This window comes from Electrona antarctica (genome assembly GCF_951216825.1).
Source record: "Electrona antarctica genome assembly, chromosome: 5".
NCBI classification, from domain to species: Eukaryota; Metazoa; Chordata; class Actinopteri; order Myctophiformes; family Myctophidae; genus Electrona; species Electrona antarctica.
This window is the reverse complement of record NC_136810.1, coordinates 43,225,109-43,239,048: the sequence shown is the minus strand read 5'-3', so window position 1 is coordinate 43,239,048 and position 13,940 is coordinate 43,225,109. Positions and strand designations below refer to the sequence as shown.

General features: G+C 42.4%; 1 protein-coding gene across 1 annotated transcript in view; it reads left to right on the top strand.

Annotated features, from left to right (window-relative positions):
• LOC306924102 (transmembrane and coiled-coil domain protein 3-like) overlaps positions 1-11,596 on the top strand; it is a 29,175-nt gene extending 17,579 nt beyond the window's left edge. Inside the window, exons 2-6 of the mRNA XM_079502451.1 lie at positions 572-871; positions 2,602-2,795; positions 3,160-3,735; positions 6,899-7,034; positions 8,189-11,596. Of these exons, the coding sequence (XP_079358577.1) occupies positions 572-871; positions 2,602-2,795; positions 3,160-3,735; positions 6,899-7,034; positions 8,189-8,491 (1,509 nt within the window). The 3' untranslated portion in view covers positions 8,492-11,596. The remainder of the gene's footprint in view (positions 1-571; positions 872-2,601; positions 2,796-3,159; positions 3,736-6,898; positions 7,035-8,188) is intronic.
• Positions 11,597-13,940: the final 2,344 nt, after the last annotated feature.

Sequence of the window (13,940 nt, the reverse complement as noted above, 5' to 3'; positions counted from 1 at the left end):
TTTGATCAATGCTCACTTCCTTGTTTTACGAGGCAACTTGTGTTGCGCTCTGCAGGGGCACCTTGGAATACTTTCATTCCCGTAAGCAAGGAAATACTTCATTTTGTTGTCACTTTTGGGTCAATTTATGTTGTTCGAGCCAAGGAATAAGTGGGATAATGAATTAATGATGAATGGTAAATGGTGCATTTATATAGCCCATTTATCCAAGGTGCTTTACAGAGATTGTGCATTACATTCACCCATTCACACACACATTCACACACCTTTACATATATTGTGCATTACATTCACCCACTCACACACACATTCATACACTGATGCCGGAGGAAATGCAAGGCACCAACCTGCACATCGGAAGCAATTAGGGGTTCAGAGTCTTGCTCAAGGATACTTCGACACTAACTCTGGGGGAGCCCGGGTTCGAACTGGGAACCTTGTGGTTCCTATCCGGTCACTCTGCCCCTGAGCCACCGCCGCCTCTGATGAATGGCTATAGGAGGTGGTAGTTTTATTATGTAGCATTTCTGATCTGTGTGTCTCCGCCTGTATTTGTCCCTCACTACCGTAGGTGGACCGTAGCAGCGAGGCCAGCATCCTGAGCAGCCCCGGGGTGGCGGCGGCGATGGCGATGCGTCGGGGTTCCTCCGAGAACAACTTGGACCTGGACCACCTGCCGGACGCCGCCGGCGGTCCCAGTCCCGGGGCCGGGTCGCCCGGCCTGCTGGAGGTGCACCGCAGCCGCTCGGGCATGGACGGCCTCCAGCAGAAGATCCTGAAGGTGACGGAGCAGCTGAAGATCGAGCAGACGGCGCGCGACGAGAACGTGGCCGAGTACCTGAAGCTGATGAGCAACGCCGACAAGCAGCAGGTGTTGTTGATTTTGTCGACTAAAGCAGTGGTTCCCAAACGTTTTCACGTCAAGGACCCCCAAATTTACAGTAATCAGCCCGCAGACCCCGATTTGAAAAGATATACCAGGGACCCCCATAAGAGAACATTTTTACGGTTCTAGCAGTGATTCTCTGCCATTTTAATTTCAACGACCCTCAGTTTGATATGCAATAGGCTACGGACCCCCATCGAATGGCATTTTTATCTCTGGGACCCCAATGTATATTGTAAAATCAAAGTTAATTTAACTCAGAGTGTACAAATGGACCCGTTAGGTACACTCCATTTGTACACTCAGAGTTACAGACCCATAAGGTTCCATTTGTTTCCTAACTATCATTTAGCTGGGGACCCCATGGAACTCCCTCAAGGACCTCTAGGGGTCCCTGGACCCCACTTTGGGAACCGCTGGACTAAACCTATGACGTAAAATGTTCGACTACCTTTTTTCACTGGGGAAAGCTGAGCTATGATGACCAAAAACTATGACTAAATATATTAACAATTTCGAAAACTAAGTAAAATGTTATGGAGGGACTAGTGGACAAGAAAACTGAAACAAATCTACAATCAAATCTACAAGCTTGCTGCGACGCGTTGAGCTTGTAGTTCTGCAACAAAGCAGAGTGCAACAAAGTGTCAAATCAGGCATTACGACGTCATCAAGCACATTTTAGTCGACAAAATCAACTGTGGATTTAGTAAAATCTTGTGACATTTAGTCGGCTAAAACTAGACTTAATACTAAAGCATTTCAGATTACTAAAATATAACCAAAACCAAATTAATATTTGATTCAAAAGACTACGATGATTAAAAACTAAATCAAAAACGTGCTGTCAAAATCGACACCAGGTGGGGCTAGGGTGACCAGATCTCCCCCTTTTGCGTGGGACAGTCCATCAGTCATTTTCAAGACTTTTCAGGTGTCCCACAAATTGAGACCCTGTCCCCACATTGTGACTGGCAGGCATCAGTTTTGAAATACCCTAATAGTTAGTCCACTAATAGTTGGCTTTCTGTTGTAAAGCTCTCTCATTGTCTCTTTCCCTGCAAGATGTGTTTTTAAGCCTGATAAAATAACATGAGGAATATCCCCTAGGGCCGGCTACAGTACCAACTACCAAGTCGACCTATACCACCCATGACCAAAATTTGCATTTTAAAACAAAATGTGAGACGCCAGAGGGGTTTAATAGCAAAATGATAGGCAATATTAAGGCCTATGGTCAAATATGACATCAAGTCATTTAATAGCAACTTATGTACCGTAATACGTTGCTAACCCCAGTCCCACTTGTCCCACACAAGCATTGATTGATTGATTGAAGTATTTATTAACAGTTTGCAGAATTACAGTACATTTCAAGCACAACTACATACAAAAACTGTTAACTGTGGACGACACCATAGCATAAAGCATTACACTTGTTTACAATAGGATCCACCATTTTCAATTCATCAGAACATTTAGAGACGTACAAATATACACTTCTATATAGCCAAAAACAGGAAATCATCATTAAAGGAGGTAAAAAGGGGGAACAAAAACATATTCATATTTTACCGGGGCCAGTTTCGAATTGCAGCCGTCCGTAGGTTCCCTTTGAGAGCGGTTTTGAAGGAGTCAAGGGATTTGCATGTCTTAATGACATGATGGCGATACCTCTGTCCCTCAAATGAACTGTTTGGATCTGGTCACCCTAGGTGGGGCGCATCAAGCACGTGTTCGAGAAGAAGAACCAGAAGGCGGCTCAGAACATCGCCCAGATGCAGAAGAAGCTGGAGCAGTACCACCGCAAGATGAAGGACAGCGAGGGCTTCATCCAGAGCCCCACTCCCGCCTCCTCCTCGGCCTACTCTCGCTACAACTCGTCCATCAAGCACAGCACCATGCCCCGGTTATAACAGTTTTGGATTTTTCATTATTTAGTTTACTTCTAGTTAGTTTTGACTTTTTCTTTCAAATTCAGTTGGTTTTAGTTTGTTTTTAGAGCAGGTTTGCCAGTTTTTATTTAGTTTTTAGTTGTGTGACAACGCTTAGTTTTAGTTTTAGTGTTTTAGTTTTTTCTGCCCTTTTCAGTCCTGCACCTGACAGATAAGTCGGGTGCAGGATTGAAAAAGGCCAGAGTACACTTATAAATAAATTGACAAAAACAAAAAACTACGGGCATTTTAGTTCGTTTTGTAAACACACAATACAGTTCCAGTTAGTTATCGTTATTTTAGTTCAGTTTACTATAATATCCTTCCATCCATGCCCAGGGACTCTCCCAATGTGCTGACGGGCAGCGGCTCGGGCAGCGGCCGGCACCCGACCCTGGACAAGATTAAGACCATCGGGCCCGGCGTCTCGCTCTCGCCGCCCTTCTTCTTCAGCAAGCCGCGTGAGTTCGCCAACCTCATCCGGAACAAGTTTGGCAGCGCCGACAACATCGCCCAGCTCAAGACCAGCCTGGACAACAGCACCTGTTCCTTCCCACCCGACGTTGGTGGCTGTGCCGCGGCAGGGAAAGGGCTCAGCAACAGCACCACCCTGGTGGCCAAGCCCGTTAAGTACCCCAGTGACGACGAGTGCTCCTCCGAGAGCGCCTCCATGTCGGCTGAGAGCAACGGGAACCCCCCCGGCATGGCCGGAGGCGCGGAGCAGCCGAACCAGGGGGGCCAGGGCAGGCACGACGCTGGGGGAGACGGTCACAGCAAACTGACCCTGAGCCTGGAGGAGGTGCGGGAGATCCGCGAGGCCCAGGGCCAGCTGGAGGAGGACCTGCAGGAGCTGAAGAGCAAGTACAAGATGGACTACGGCATCCTGAACCAGACGCTGCAGGAGGAGCGATACAGGTCTGATTTCTAATATTTCTATCCGGTAACTTTTGACTGCCTTGGGTTTTCCCATGATTATTTTAAGTTGTTTTAACCCCTTTTAAGACCTGAGGCCGATTCTACAAATGTCTTCTAAATAGTAGTTATCACACTTTCAAGATTTGTCAAAAACGTTCACAAATAGCAGATGTACAAGCTCGCAGCATGGCTGGCTTGTATATCTGCTATTGTTGAATTGTCGCAAAAATCTAAATTCACGTTTTGATTCCGTCAACTAAAACTATGATGAAAAATGTTCGTTGACTAAGCCTACCTTTTTTCACTGTCGAAAATGAACTAAAAACTAAGCTATGATGACTAAAACTATGACTAAATATACTGACAATTTCGTCAACAAATAAATACTAGACAAAATAATTCTGGGAGCAACTAGAGGAGAAGAGATCCCATAGAATTAAAAGAGTCATTTTGTTTGCTTTCTGCTGCTGCTCTGTGAAAATAGCAGATCTACACAAGCTCACAAGTCACAACGCGTCATGCTATGGCACGTTGTGAGCTTGTAGATCGGCTTGTAGTCAACTACAACCAGACTAACACTAAAACATTCCAGTTGAGTAAAATGTGACTAAAACTAAATTAAGTTTTAGTCAAACGACTATGACTAAAACTAAATCTCAATATATTTGTAATACATAATAATGATAAATAATACATTTCTGTCAAAATCAACACTGACAGACGCTTTACAGATTTGAAAGACATAGGTTAAAAAAGCTTCGAATTAACCAATGAATGGGGCATGAAAAATGGGGCATCAAAAGCATTGATGATGTCAGCATATTACATACATACTACATAATGAATGAAGTGGATAGCAGAGTATCTGTTAGTAGAGTTTACTGCAGTGCATGAGGTTCATAATAATATTGCTTCAAAGACCAAACGCAATCACATGTACTCAATCCAGCTGCTGACGAGCCTTATATTATATACTGTAACTATGGTGCCAACTCACTGCTCTTGTTGCATACGTTTCAGTTATTTGAATTTCATAAATGAAATACTATTTTGTTTCATTCTATGCCATAGAATCTATGGGATTTACAGATACCGCTTTGGGAGTTAGCATTTGATTGGCTGTCAGTGACACTTTGAGAATCGCCCCTCAAATGTAGTGCTGTCATTAAAGCGTTTGGGAAATATGTATATAGCATCATATGTTTTTCAGAAAACGTTACAGATGTGCATGGGCGAAAAAGCACAAGAGGCAAGCCCTACACACTAACTTCATTCTAACCATCCATATCATACAATAATCTGAGAAGAGAGCACAGGATTTTTTTTTTTTTTTTTTTTAAGATTTGTTTTTGGCTTTTGTGTTTTGTTTTTATTGATAGTTACAGTAAAGACAGACAGGAAGGAAAGAGGGAGAGAGAGAAGGGGAGAGACATGCAGCAAAGGTCGTCATGAACAGGGCTCGAACACGCAACGCGCTGTCAGGCCAGAGCCTATATGTGGCAAGCGCCTAGACCAGCGGGCGCCCCGATATTGGCCTTATATGTTTATAGGACAGTATTGTCCTATAAACAGTACAGTACTGTTGTCCCGGGTTTCCTGAAAGTGTCGTATCTGTTTCCACTTTAGTTTCCCCATAGCTTTACTTTGATTGGCACAGCAGATTTAAAGTGTCATGTTATGTATATAGTTACACTATGAAACTAAACCAGAAGTGGAAAACGAGTATGCCACCTTCAGGAAACCAAGGACTACAGTTATGCACTGAGCCTATTACACTTGAATGTAGTACTGGAAACAACCAGTAGAGGGCAGTAGATGATAGACAGACAATATGCAACCCAAGTATTTCTACATGATATCTAATACAGTACAACTAGGCCCCCCAGGATTATGATTTTGATCTAAAAAATAAACCCAAATTCAACCAGTATATACACACACACACACACACACACACACACACACACACACATGCTTACATTTTTCTCCAACCCCTACACATTTTGAATAAAACATTGAAGTTGAGTGGAGTCATGATTTTTGGCCAGTGACATCAAACACTTTTGCTTAACCAGCTGTGTGTTCTTCTTGGCAATTCACATGATGAAATGAATTCCATCATTTTACCATCAATTGAAGCTATTACTAAATCAATACATTACTGTTACTACAACACTAATGCCTTTTTGTTGCTGAATCGTGGTTTTCAGTGACAAATTATTCCGCAATAGTTAGTGACCTCACTGACCTGCATATTAAAGCTTGTGAAAGACACACTGTAATATGAGAAAACAGCCAGTTAAACATCCATTCATTGATGTATTTGGCCCTAACCCTAACCCTCACCCCAGAGTTAAAAGCCACTGTGAACATTCTCAAATGATGCTGCATAATCCTAGAGGGACTTTGTCAAAGTCTAGCTGATCTTATATGGATATAATAAAGACTTTAATTTACCAAAAGAACGACCCAGTGGGGAAAAAACAACTTGATTCAAAAAAAGAAAAATTCTCTTGTTCATTTTGGGACTTAAAGGAGTATTTCACCCAAAAATGGGTGCATTACTTAATTTACAAGAAGTCTATACACAATTAGAGAATGTAAAATAATTGTTCTTTTGATCAAGATTTGCCTGTTATCTCTCCTAATGGTACCAACATCAAGACAGCATGGAATTGATGGACAAAATGCTAAATGTCATCAAATGGTGCTCCGTGGCTCAAATGCCAAATAAATAATGGACCTTGATGTGAAAAGGGTTGAAAACCACTGATATAGATTTTGTAGTTTTTGTCGCATTCCTAAGCCAATAATTTGAAAGGCGGAGACTCTGGTAAGAGAATCAATGAGTCAAACTCCGCCGGTGAGTTTTTTTTATCAAAGTTTCTTTATTAACATTTTTCAAATCACATATGGGTCAAATAGAAAACCCTGGTATCTCGTACCATTAACAAAATATACAATTTAAAAGAAAAGATAAATACATACATATTCACAGTGAAGCATATAAACAGTTCAAAAAAGGTTAAGAATACACCGTTTTTAATGAATCATTGTGCCCTATGGCATGAAAACTAGAATATGACTGAATGATTGTGATGATCTTTATCGACCTCTTTGCAAAAGGAGATAAAACAAAAGTCCCTCTATATTGCTCACTAAGGTGTGAACGTCTAGAGGACCAGCTCAACGACCTGACAGAGCTTCACCAGCACGAGACGGCTAACCTGAAGCAGGAGTTGGCCAGCATCGAAGAGCGGGTGGCCTACCAGGCCCACGAACGAGCCAGAGACATACAGGTACATTTAGCATCGAAGAGCGGGTGGCCTACCAGGCCCACGAACGAGCCAGAGACATACAAGTACATTGTGAGCTTGTAGATCTGATATTTTCACTAGTTTAAGTCCCGGGCGAATATCTAATTTCTGTTTTGGGTCACGGGCTAAAAGGTTTGGGAACCACTGCTGTAGAGCATCATTTTTACGGGTAGCTTTTTTGTTTACTACATTTTGTGATATTCAGTAATATTCTGCAGCCTAGATCTGCTATTTTCACTAGTTTAGTTTGGGTCCCGGGGAGACATAAAATTTCTCCTTTGGGTCACAGGCTAAAAAGTTTTGGAACCACAATATGTAGTGGGGTTCCATGCGTCATCTCTGTCTCTGCCAAGGGATCCTTGGCCTGAAAAACACCCTTGGTGTCTGTAGAATAATCTCACTATTCAAATTATATTGTGTCCCATCAAGAGACATAAAGCATGATGTTGATTGCCATCTCTCTCTCCCTGTCAGTCTGTGTCTGCATGGATTCAAGTTCTCAGTCCCCACGACTGATTTTGGGATTTGTCTTTGGGATTCCACAGCAGCCAGTATGTCTTCCATAGAAGCATCTCTTGTACGGAAAATATCCGATCTACACACTCACAACATGTCACAGCGTGAAAGAGTATTTGGTCAAACTAGAAATGGAAAACATGTTCAGAAGTATCTTCCATAAAACCGTAATGCTCTCGAATACATCATAAAATGTAAGTCTCAATCTAGAAAAATAGAATGATTGCATCTAAACATCACAGTCCTACATTTGTTCATTGTTTAGGAAACTTTCATGCCGTTTCACAAATCAGAGATTCGGACTGACACAAATCAAATCCCAAATCCCAAAACAGATTTTTGGGGCGGCTGTGGCTCTGGAGGTAGAGCAGGTCGTCCAATGATCCGTGGCCCGGCTCCTCCTCTCAGTCCACATGTTGAAGTGTCCTTGGGCAAGACACTGAACCCTATCCACATTGCCTCCAATGAGTCAGTCGGTGCTAGCTTGCCACCATTGGTGTTGTGAATGTGGGAATGTACCAGTTGTAAAGCGCTTTGAGCACTTGGAAAAGCACTATAAAAATGCAATCCATTATTATTTAGCTTTATTCAATGTTTATTCCATTTATTCTGTCTCGTAGGAAGCGCTGGATACGTGCCAGACGCGCGTGTCCAAGCTGGAGCTGCAGCAGCAGCAGCAGCAGACGGTGCAGCTGGAGAGCCGCGATGCGCGCGTCCTGCTGGGGAAGAGCATCAACATCATGCTGGCCATCGCCACGGTCATCCTGGTGTGCGTCTCCACGGCGGCCAAGTTCGCGGCGCCGCTCATGCGCAGTCGCCACCACGTCGTGGCCACCTTCCTGGGCGTGTGCTTCTTGGCCATCTTCTGGAGGAACTGGGAGCATTTGCAGTGCACCGTGGACAGGATGCTCGTGCCGGCCTGATGGTGGGGAGCGCCGCCGAAACGGGAGTCCACACTCTCTCTCTCTGACGCAGAGTTTAATTGTCAGTTGTCTTTATTATAGAAGGTTCGTCTTTGAAAGGATTGGTTGTACAATCACCAGAAGACTTCAGGAGGACATCGATGGGGTTTTTAAAAGTCAAACCGTTAATCAACACCTTTTTAATTTTAATCACCGTTTCTCTTGTCTAGAGCGAGGACATGTTTTCACATGTTCATTTTACGATTTGTATTAATTGAATACTTATAAAAAATAACATTTTAGCATGTTCTACATGTGTGCCCTCCAAAAATATCCTACTTGATTAGTAATGTAAAGAAGTCCGGGATGTGAACGGCAATGCACTCATGGCTGTTGATAGTCATACAATACTGTATAATTGTATTTGTAAGACTACATCAGTGACAATTGAAGAAAGATATTCCACAACTGCAGTGTCAGTGATGAGCAGCAGGGGGTTTTACTTGAGCTATGAGCTACGAATAACACCCTTAAAAATGTAGTTCTGACTTTGACATTGATCGAATTTTCACAAGCATGCAAGTGCACAAAACATGCGATAAAACCTCAAGCTCAACCTCTGGGCCGGTCGCGGAAGTCTGTCATGTTGATGATTGAGGATATTGGAGAGACTAGAGCATTATTTAGAAAGGCGAAGGACATTCTGTAGCCTAGATGTTGTGTTTGTATCGTCTCACAATGTTAACCTTATTCCTTTATTGCCTTGTGTCTGTCCGATAGGGACAGTCATCTCGCAAACGTCTGTCTGTTTACCTTGTAAGTGCAATATATGATTTATTTATATAGAGTATATATATTGTATATATACTGTGTGTATAGTACACACACTGTATATATAAATATATATATATATATATTCCTGAGACCACTACTTTTTAAAAAATGTATGATTTAGTTGGGAATGTTTTGTAAATTTTCCAGGGGAGTGACAGGTGTTGCCACAGACGGGTGAGGGAATGACATTAGTGTTGGTGTGAGAAATCCCTAATAATAATAATAATAACCACTGAGACCACTGTAAGGCTAAAGGGCCCAAAATTCTGCATTTGTTATTTTTGCAAATAGTGTATTGCCAATTTGCATGTGCAAAATAAGATGCACACACACAGAGACACACCTACGCAGTACGCACGCGCATGTACATGCTCACAGATGCACACACTCTCTGACACATGGACATATACAACTAATGCATGTAAGCAGGGTTCGAGTTATCTGGGGTCTGATCTCCCATGAAAGCATACTGTGCAATAGTGGGGATCATTACATCTGGCAAACAAACTAAGTATTAAAACAAATAATGCATTTTTCAATCCAAAATAACTACAAACACCATAATTCTCTCATGAACGACAACATGGGCTGTGCAAATCAGTCCTTCAGAAATGTCAAATACCGTGTTGAATTTGGATGGATTTTGATTGGACCTTGGCGTGTCACAACAAGTATTACATAATTGTCTAATCGCAATTATTTGATAATTAATTAATTAATTAATTGTCATATTTCTTTCCATGTTGAAAACATATTTATACATTTTATAAATTATTAAATGTCACTAATTTATTTGTATATTTAAGTTATTTGTAATATTTGCCCTTTACAAGTTGTGATTCTGAAGCCTAAACACCGAAAATTTGTATTCTAATGTTCCGATGTTCAATGCCAAAAGCAATTAAATTGTTAATGGCAATTATTTGTGTGACAATTCATCGTCAACTTAAATTTGTAATCATGACAGCCCTAATTGGACCAGCTGGTGCTGCGCTGCTGGCCAAAATTTGCATCTTCCTCCTGAAGCCTAATATTCTCATGTCCACGAATCATCTCACTCTCAGGTTGTTGTTAAACCACTTTCTGTCTCTCAGAAAGTGTACCTGTTAGGATACTTATCCCACCCCTAACTCGAACTCTATGCACAAACATACACAAACACAAACATGCATGCCTGCATACATTACATAAGCACCAACATGCACTCATTGCAGACATTAATTTACATACATTGCAATTATTAGTCACTTTCCTTAGTTAATTCTGTGTGTTTTGTCTAGTCTGATAGTCTTATTTGTCTGATAGTCTTATTATACTGTGATTGAGAGGAGAATTGTTACACTGTGATAGGAGCGCTCGTTTTCTGTTTTTGTTTGTTCGTTTCCCATTCCTGTTGGTGAATCAGTCATGAGAAGACTCAGGGCAGATTCACACTATGGTCCCAGGTGCACACTCAGGACCACTTGGCAGATGTTGTGGTTAGTGTGAATGCGGATCACCCAACCGTTCCCGGGACCGCATGGAGGTAGTCTCGGGACCGATTGAAGTGTACTCGGATACGGATCGCTGCAATGTGAAAGCATTGAATACAGTTGAATGAAGTGTACTCGGGTGCGGAAGAATCAAGACCAATGTGAATCATGGCCAGCGGGGACCAGGCAATCGTATTCGAACTTCCGAATCAGACTCAGTGTGAATCTGCCCTCAGACTGCATCAGAGGACAGAGGTGGTGCTTTAGATAGATGAGGAGTGTACCTTTGGGACTGGCCAAATTCGCAATATTCGCTCACGTGTGTCTGATGGACATTGGCTTTTGACGGCGGTTCGCAACTCCTGTCCTGAAGAAATCTAGACCACTGCTGGTTTTCTGTTCTACCAGGAAATGAACTATACTCACCTAGTATCCTAGGTACAACCAAGTCCCTTGTGACAACATCAGTACTCTTGGAGCACCTCATATGAAATATGAACCATGTTTTAACATTGTGTCTGCCATAACCCTGCAGCTTACTTTAGACACTTGCCATTGTCTTTTCTGTGGCTGTTTTAAGACCGTTTGTTCATGGTTTGGCACCTCTGATGAAAAGGATGTCCACACAACACCATAGGTCTGATTTACATGCAGCTCATTCAACTCCACTGGACAGTGATTGGTTCATTCAACTCCACTGGACAGTGATTGGTTCATCATTCAACTCCACTGGACAGTGATTGGTTCATTATTTTACCATGCATCATGTGCCTTTTGTCTGAGAATTCTGTTTAAATTAAAACTAAACCTTTTTAATCAACTTGCTCACGTTTTGAATTGACATCTGACATATGTGTTATTGCTTTATTTACCAATCTTTGAGTAGAGAGAGCTAAACTGGTACCCAAAAGGAATTTGGTGATTATAGCAGCCACTGAAATTATGCAGATATAGTCAAAATAGAATTTATTTTTATTTTTTATTTAGCCCCAGGCACCCAGGTGACCCCAGTGGAGTCATGTCTGTTCCTGGGCATGATCCTCTGTTGGGACCTGCTTGGGAACTTAACATCATGGCCCTCCTGAAGAAGGCCCAGAAGAGGCTGTACTTCCTCAGGCAGCTGAGGAAGTTCAGACTATCAAGGTCCATGATGGCTCAGTTTTACACAGCCATCATTGAGTCCATCACATGGAGTCCGTCCATGAGTCTCATACACTCCCTTCTCACCTGGTTCCCCGCTGCAGCTGCAAAAGATCTCGTCAAGCTGCAGCGGGTGATACGCTCTGCAGAGAGGGTGAGAAGGTTGCGGCTGCCGAAGGCTTCGAAATATTGCCACAGACCGAGCTTTTTCCCCTCAGCCATCAGGCTGCTAAATTACTCTGGCTTCCCTCCCACCTCCAGCCCCCTAGGGAGTGTCACCGGCACTATGACACCGGACAATGTTTGCACTATGATCTCTGCACTTTATATTTATACTTCTTGCACGGTGTTGTATTTGTGTTGTTCGTATGTATTTGTTATATGTGAAAAAAGGAAAATGGAATGCACACACGCAAATGCAAAAGCAAATTCCTATGTGTTTTAGGAGAGGAGGAGGCCGGCAGTCAGAGTTTTAATGAAGTCTTCTTCAGGCAAACTATTGAAACCGATGTCTGTTTGGTAACTTCTTTGTACAGCTCTTAAAGGTATAGATAAGTTCACAAGATAAATTCAGTAAAAAAATATATAATAATAATAATAAAGATTTGTTTTTAATGGGTTTGCAGTAAATAATAAACGGCATGCAGTAGTATGACAGAACATTCACTAGTAGGCATCCAAACATCAATCCATCAACATTTCAGCACCAGTTAATTACAACAATGAAATAAATAGGAAGGATGGATGAATGAATGTGTAAATGACCACAGAGCACTGTGTTTAGATAAGATAAGATCTTTATTGTCACTGAACGAAATTCCGTTTAGTGCAACCATAACATATAACAGTATCAACAGAGAGAACACAAAGGACAAAAGGGATTAATTAAGGGACCAAGCCCGAAGTTTTTCTTCTCCTTTTTCCGCCAACAATAGCAGTTCTGGCTGAACCGTGCAGTCGGTTTTCACGAAACTTGGCAATATGGTAGAGGGCCATGCCCACGACCATTGGCCAAAGGGTGGCGTACTAGTATATGGCGTATAGTACTCAATTTGCAAACTTTGAACGGGCATAGCTCATGAACCGCTTGACCGTCGGCAATAAAACTTCGATACGCATATGCGTCTCCTCATGACTGACTTTTGACCATTAGATCTCCCACCATTTTGAATGATATGAAAAACAGGAAAATTAACAATTCTTCAATACACAATGAATTCACAATTCATTGTGTAGACTTCTTTTAAAGTAAGTAATGCAGATATTTAACAATAATGTAACTCTTAAGAGCGTAAAATGAAACCAAATGAACCCTTGGACCCGTTTAATTTGACACTTTCAATAGTTCAAGATCTATAAGGGACCATTTCGTTACAACTCTCATCCTTTAGCTGCAGGGGACCACCTAGCTCTGGTCCATAGCCGTATAATGCAACGACATTAGGGCTATATGGACCAGAGCTGGGGACCACCTGGAACCTCCTCAAGGACCACTGGTGGTCCGCTGGTCCCCGACTCCCCGCCTCCCGGACCACTGGTTGAAAACCACTGCAATAGAATAACATCACTGTGGTGAAGTAGCGCTCTCTGCTGTTCTGGAAATAGAATATCTCAAGGGCAATAGGCCTATATCAAAGAGTTACACTGCTGGACTGGACTGGTTGGCATCGTGCCTGGCTTTCATGCAGTGTGTCAGGTGTGGGTGAGATGATGGTCCTGTTGTGTTAACTTCTGTAGCTGAGACAGAGACAGACAGACAGACAGACAGGGGCTGTCTGCTGCTGGGCTGAAGATTAGGCTTCTTTTTCTAGGCTATTGGGCACTGGATAAGAAGAGATATGCTTGGCTGCACTGTACACATGCAGACATACGGGCATGCATGTGTATGCCTTACTGCATGGCATGTGTGCCCCCCACGCCCCCCACACACACAGGAGACATATCACATATGTACAGCATACATATATAGCAGCAAAGCAAATGTAACACAGATTGTGCTGTTCCTGCCAAAGTGTATGCTTAAC